The 7,239-nt window shown below is 42.1% G+C and overlaps 1 protein-coding gene across 1 annotated transcript in view; it reads left to right on the top strand.

Moving 5' to 3' along the window:
• Positions 1 to 7,239, top strand: part of chd6 (chromodomain helicase DNA binding protein 6) — a 150,379-nt gene that overhangs the window by 124,602 nt on the left and 18,538 nt on the right. The window contains exons 28-32 of the mRNA XM_032512666.1: positions 669 to 758; positions 1,656 to 1,759; positions 2,955 to 3,084; positions 5,751 to 5,829; positions 7,165 to 7,222. Coding sequence (XP_032368557.1) covers positions 669 to 758; positions 1,656 to 1,759; positions 2,955 to 3,084; positions 5,751 to 5,829; positions 7,165 to 7,222 — 461 coding nt within the window. The remainder of the gene's footprint in view (positions 1 to 668; positions 759 to 1,655; positions 1,760 to 2,954; positions 3,085 to 5,750; positions 5,830 to 7,164; positions 7,223 to 7,239) is intronic.

The following is a 7,239-nucleotide window of genomic DNA, read 5'->3' as shown; positions in this document are numbered from 1 at the left end:
TTACACCTATCACCATTTCTAGCCACTGGGGGGCCATAGGCAGGCTGGGGGAACTCAGCCTCATAAAAAACCTCATAGAGTGACATTTTTATGCCATGAGACCTTTAAGGGGCTTGACATGTTCCCTAAAATAATTAATCGAAAGTTAGCAAATAGAAATGACTTTACTTAGTTACTCACTGCTGAAAGTAACTTGTTATGCTGCTAGTTACATTACTTTTGGATTACTCTGTAACATTACCTGAGATGCACCATAACTTACTTGCCAAATAAGAATATAAAGTTAAACCTCATGTATGCCCAGATCAACAGAGAGCCTAGGAAACAAGGCTACAGGCCACTGGCAGCTGTCCGCTCCTATCTGTATTTTCAAGAAAGACGATGAGGATTAAAAACATGGTGGCCTTGAATGCAATGGACGTTTGTTAATATAAAATAGTTACCCACTAAAGCTTTAAGCTGTGGCTGTTTCGTTTCTGTTTCGTCTTCTCAGACGAGTGTTACAAAAACACGCACGTTGATTTGTTTTCTCTCCGCCTGTTATGCAGATTGCCCTTTTTTGATTCCTAACTGTAGTGCGATTACTCGGTTATCAACAGTAATGCGTTACATTACTGCATTACAGCCAAATGTAATCAGATTACTCCCCACCCCCCTTCTGTCCACAGGGTGCTGCTGAGGGTGCGGATGTTGTACTACCTAAAGGTGGAGGTGTTGGGTGACGCTGCCAATCAAGCCCAGGAGGGGGTACCAGCCAGGTATAATTCAACTTTATTAAGCAACATTCACACAGGACTATTATTACCCAGGGACCTCTAGTTATTTGTAATAACCGCAGAGGTTGTCCGCATTGTCTGTACTTTTTCAAGTTAAAAATTCCATCGCATATGACCTACCATATTTTGCCAAACACAGAGGTTGTGTGTTAATATTGCAAATTTGCATTTTCTGTGATTTGGGGTCCTATTGGCTACGTTGGCAATTATAAATGAAAGTGTTGACATATCTGATTTTTTTATTTTTTTTTGTTTATTTTCGCACAATAAAATCAAGGCAACAGTAACACAATAAAATAATATAAAAAACAAATATTGTGCAGGTGAGAATAAGATAACCCCTAGGGGCTTATAGAAGTAATCTCACCTAAGGAAGAGGAGTCCTAAAATCTACTAATTGAACACAAGCTACATAAAACAACAAAGGCATAAAATAAATTACAAGATTATAGAGAAATCGTGGGATATTATCAGTCCATTCTAGTCAAACACAGAGTTTACCTGCGGCGAAGGCGCCACACGAAACACATGAGGCCTCCTGGTAGTACTAGTGCCATGTGAGTAGGGCTTTAGATGGTTGGTCGATCTGTTGATAAGCTGTCCTGACACCTGATGCAAGATCTGGCAGGAGACTGACGCGGAGACTTATTGATGCGTTGAGTGCTTTTGTCTTCCTGCTTCTTGTCTTTAGCAGTGAAGTGAACATGCAGGGATGACAGGGCTCAGACCCAACATGGCGTTTGACAGATCTCTGATTGAGAGACTGTGTGTTTGCTTACCTTGCTTGTGTGTTCAGTAAGCCAGAGTGTCCTGACTAACACTCGACAGCGCTGCCTGACAGATTGATTGTTTGCATGCGCGTTTTGTTTTTGTTGACAGTAAACCCGAGGTGTCACTACCCGACATCGACTACATAGAGATTCCAGCTACGTGGTGGGATGCGGAAGCTGACAAATCTCTCCTCATAGGAGTCCACAAACACGGTGAGGGCTGGTTTCAACTCACACTTTGATCATGGCTAGACCTCTGTTTACTAGGGCTGGATCCCAATATTCAACTGTTTGGATATTCATTCGTAGGCCTGTAACAATTATTACATAATCCCCATTTCTTTATTTAACAGCTGTTAATTGCTAACGTTAGTCCTAAGGGTTAAAACTGTTGATGATAATAGTCAATGTGTAATGTTCAGTTAAGAAAGAAATGCAATGTTTTATGAGAAAGAGACGTTGTTTACTTGTGTAACTACGTTATCTCGGTCACATGACAGTGATATTGCCAAAAGATCTATCCTGGCATTCATTCAAAACCATAGACTGTTTATTAATGGATAGCACATGCGTGACGTCAGCCATTGGTTTGTGGAGATCTGCTGAGTCGTTTGCTGTTTTTGGCTCAGCCATCCGGGGTGCTGATGTTACCATTTTAGACGAGAGGGAGGATGGAGGGAGGATGGAGGGAGGAGCTGCTTGAACTCTAGGTTACGTTACACACTTTCACTGGCAATCACCTCATAGCCACGCCCTAAAACAACCCTTGCTTTTTCGCCGATTTTAAAATCAACAATCAAATTTTTGACCATCAGTCAAAAAATGAACACTTAAAAATAACAAAATTCAAGGTGCTGCTCTAGATCAGTGCTTTAAAAAAAAAATGTAACAAACACCCCCCATCCCCTACATACATTTCACTCTCTTTTCTCTCTCTGACACACACTCACCCACCCACATATACAGCACATGTATTATGGGATACCGGCAATTACCTGCCACCCTCCCATCCGAAAATTGTTTTTTTGTTTTGTTTTTCCTTTAATACTGCAATACAGTTGAGACAGATTCCAACTTTTATAACCGTGGATCAGCAGTTGGTAAAACAGCTGACTGTTTGTCAAACAACTAAACAAAGTCGCTCCGTGTCTTTTCTTTCTCTCTTCCTCTGGGAAATGAAGCTGCCTTCGGAACGCGGGGTCGGAAATGTTGAGATCTATAAACGAACTGATGGAAAACAATAATTTTGAAATATAAATCTAATTTTGGAACATTGGGTTAGTAAAGAACATGACAGCACGTCACACCCACTACCGCACAACCCTGCAGCAGTAGATCCCCCCCCCAATGTGTGTGTGTGTGTGTGTGTGTGTGTGTGTGTTAATGGGCTGTGTGTTTCCTTGGACAGGCTACGAGCGCTACAACGCCATGCGTGCAGATCCAGACCTGTGTTTCCTGGAGAGAGTGGGGATGCCAGACGTCACTGCGCTGTCTGCTGAGCAGGGAGGGGGGGAGGGGGCCTCCGACATGGCCGACAGGTATAGTACTCACATGTTCACACACACACACACATAGGACTGTTTACTGAAACGTGTTAAAAGATTGCCCCTGTGTACACAGACATGTCAATCTCACAATCTTCAAATACCTTTTCTTCCCTTTAATGTTTTCTTCATTCATTTTTATGTACTTTTATAATAACGAAAAATATGAATAAGAGTAAGAACAGCAAGTGTTTGACTTTTGCCCCTCTATCTAAAAACAACCATATATCAGATGATATTCCTTTTTTTACACAAATAATTATAAAAATGTTTGTCAATGATCTTTCAAATTTATTAAAGAGTTGTAGTACGGCGGTATGTTTTCCAGTAGGAAAAATATAGTTGACTGTCAAAGATAGTGGTAAATATAAATAAAACATGACTGTAAAATTTGAACATTTTAAATAACTGCTTTACTTTTGAAAAAAAGTACATACCTTTCAGTAACAGTTTATTTTTACCAACACTGCCACTTCTCCACCCACACATAGTGCTAATTATGCCGGTAGCAACTAGATTGTGTTTTAATGCTAGCTATGAATGGGGAAAAGGATACAACCACTGAACTCTAAAAGGCATATGCAAAGTCACATTTTCTATCCTCACAAGTCTTTTTTTTCTGGTTGTTTCACTGTACTCACAAGTCTTTTGAGAAGAAACCTTCAGTGTACTGACAAAAGCCAGACGGGGTAATTGGCTGACAGAGTGAGCCAAAGAAAAAAGAGGAAAGCGTCGACATAATGTGGGAAATATATTTTCCGAGTGCTGCTGCGAACATGAGACGCACGCGAAGCTTTGATCATCTTCCTGAAGGAAAGTGAAGTTGTCATTGGCTTTGTTACCTGTTCAACCTGGAGCCGCTCCCAGCGGAGCACACCGACAGGGAGGCAGGAAGATCTTCTAGTACCTAAATGTGCTCACAGGCTTCCAACACAGGACGGGATAAATAAATGGGTAGACGGATGAATTTGTGCACACAGAGGACACGGTGCAGTTAATGTGGCTGCTCAAAACCTGCATAAAGAGCACCTGGCACACTAACCCGACGGCTGACCATCGCAGAGAAGCCAGTCTGCCTCCCTGAGCTGCTCAAAGAAAAAGTGCCCGGGTCACACCGAAGCCATGCGGACTGCTGACGGCAGCTGATTGCCCGAACGCGTCACGTGGGTCTGGTTTCTGGCTGGTTCAGGATACAATCTCATATTTTACTAAAATAGTTTCTGAAAACGTTTTAAGGAGAAATAGTCTGTGCAGCTGCTAAATCTGTCTTCATTTCAGATCAACAAAGGTCAGTTTGAAAGATTTTGGTCCGATTTTGAGAGACTCTGGTCACACTCATCCCGCTCGTCATTTCCAGGTTATCACTCCACCAATCAGATTGGTCCTTTTGAAATTCAACTTCTAATCTTGTTAATATTTTTTTGTATTTTGACATTAACTGAGACTGACATGTCTTATTGGTCTTCCTGTATACCTCACCAATACGTTCAGGTATACTTCTCCTGCTCGTGTTGGTGTGCTTTCGGCCCTTTCATTCTAGATGTCCTGTCACGTTCAGCTGCTCCGTTATTGGTTTGAAAACTTTTCCTCTTCACACTTTTTCGGTGCCTCTGAAAATTCTTCCTCCCGGCAGTTGCACCGCGCACTCTCTTGTCTCATATTGAATCCATTTTCTTCACCTCTGATTACATTTTGACAGGTCCTATTTGTTGCATCTCTGCATCATAACAGCTTTTTCTTTTTCTGCACTCCTGATTTGTTCTCTGTTCTGTTTTATCTTTAGTCAGACATCAAGAAAACTCAGTTTGTCTCGTGTTGGAAACCGTTCCGTACAATTGTGACAATTGCCAATAAACCAGAGCATTCTGGCTGGTCCATCCCAGAATGCTGTGTGGATTAGCCAGACCCCCCCCCCCCCCTTCACTCTGCAGCGTGTGGCTGGTCTGGCAAAGCGGGAAATTAAATAGTATATATAGGAAACGACCTAATAAGATTTCAGACACTCACTGAAACACGTGGCTGCGGGACTTGAGTCCCGATGCAGCGGTTATCTGAGTGACGGAGGCATCACGTACACACACTGAAACAAAAAATATGAACAATAAATTGAATATGTTCCTGAAACAAACCGAGCACCCAGGAGGAAAGTAATAGGTTGTATTTATATATATTCAACCTTTTACTTTCCTCATGCTTCTGCTTCTTCTTCTCCTCAACAAAAACATGATCGCATTGCATTGTGGTACACGGGAGTTAAACACTCAAATTATCTGTGCATTGTGGGAAATGTTTATAGTGGACTATATAGTGAATGAAATGAACCTCGGAGAATGTGCTTGCTTGTTTGGATGTCTTAATCCTTTTTGCCTGTCATGATAGATGTAATGCAGTTTAGTTTAATTAGTTAACCATTGTATTTAGGACGCTGTTGGCAGCTGGCCGGGGACTACAGCTGGACATTAGCCGTAGAGGCTGGAGCTGCTCCTCTTACTCTACAGTTAATTAAAGGAGACGCTCCACAACATAATGAACTATACAGTGCACAATTCCCATGATAGGGAACCGTTTTAAATACAGCTATTTGTTGGTCTCCGTCAAACAATATAGGGCTCCGTAGGACCGAGGTATTCAAGCTGTTTTTCTGTCGTTTCTTCTGTCAGTGTCTGCAAAACGGAGGAGGCGAAGGACGAGAGTGAAAGCAAAGCCGACGGAGGGGAGGACAGAGACGAGAGCAGCAAGGTGAAGAGCCACATTATCTCGCTTTCTTTAATTCTCTTTGACCTAAGACTCTGTTTTTCGGGTACAATATTTACCTAATTGTAGTCCCTTGGAATAAGAAGTCACATTTTTTGTAATTATAGTTCAAATTGCCTTTGAATGTTTTGGGTCTTTCCTTGTTGACGGACAGCAGACCCGTGTGGCCCCTGGGTACTGTAAAAACAATTGTGTAGAGTTAATGAGGCATTTTAATACAAAACAACACTTTCAATACCAGAACAGATTGTGTTACATGATGATTTGGGGATTTTGTGGATCTTTTTATTGCTTTTTTAAATTAGGTTTCATTTATCTTTGCTTTTCTTCTGTTTTTTAAACTTCTGAGCACTACAGGTATTCTTAGACTGCAGTAAGCGCTGTTAGAATTCTAAACAAAGAAGTTAGGTCGAGGTAACTGATCTGTAGGATGTCATATAAAAAAATGTAATGACAAAGCCAAGGGAGGGAGAAAAAAAAAGATTATAAAGTCATACCAGAGTTTTTTCTTTGATATGGTGGGGGCAGGTCTGCCTAAACCACACTTGTTCTGGCTTATAAAGCTTTTAATGGTCTGGCACCTGCTTATATCTCTCCACCTGCTTAAATCTCTCCACCTGCTTATATCTCTCCACCTGCTTATATCTCTCCACCTGCTTATATCTCTCCACCTGCTTATATCTCTCCACCTGCTTATATCTCTCCACCTGCTTATATCTTTCCACCTGCTTATATCTCTCCACCTGCTGATATCTCTCCACCTGCTTATATCTGCTCCATCCATACACTACTAACGGTCCATCAGGTCCTCTGACCAGGGACTACTGGTGGTCCCACGCACTCGTTTAAAGGGGACCGTTCATTTGAAGCGGCGGCTCCAAACCTGTGGACACCGTCCTACTGTCCTACATCCTGCAGTCTCTGTTGCTGCTTTTAAAAAGCAGCTGAAGACAAATCTGTTTAAAATGGCTTTAGACTCATGTTAGTAAACTTTGGGTTTTAGGTGTTAATTGTTGAAATGATTTTCATTGGTCGTTTAGTTATTGTCTTTTTCTATTGTATGGATGCGTGTCCGGGTTAGCTCAGTTGGTAGAGCAGGCACACACATATGTAGAGGTTTGCTCCTCAACGCAGCGGCCGCGAGTTCGACTCCGACCTGCGGCCCTTTTCTGCATGTCATTCCCCCTCTTTCTCCCCTTTAATGTCTTCATCTGTCCCGGGAAAATAAAGGCATCAAATGCCCCGCAAAAATAATCTTAAAACAATAAGTGTATGGATGCTTTCTCTTTGGTAATATTTGTGTGCGTCTTGAATTCCCAGGGAGAGGAAACCTGCTCCAGCACGGATACCTCCGACAAGCCTGACAGCACCGGTCCAGGTAAGACCCCCCCCCCC

The sequence above is a fragment of the Etheostoma spectabile genome, chromosome 4 (assembly GCF_008692095.1).
Source record: "Etheostoma spectabile isolate EspeVRDwgs_2016 chromosome 4, UIUC_Espe_1.0, whole genome shotgun sequence".
NCBI lineage: Eukaryota > Metazoa > Chordata > Actinopteri > Perciformes > Percidae > Etheostoma > Etheostoma spectabile.
This window is presented reverse-complemented; position numbering and strand designations above follow the sequence as displayed.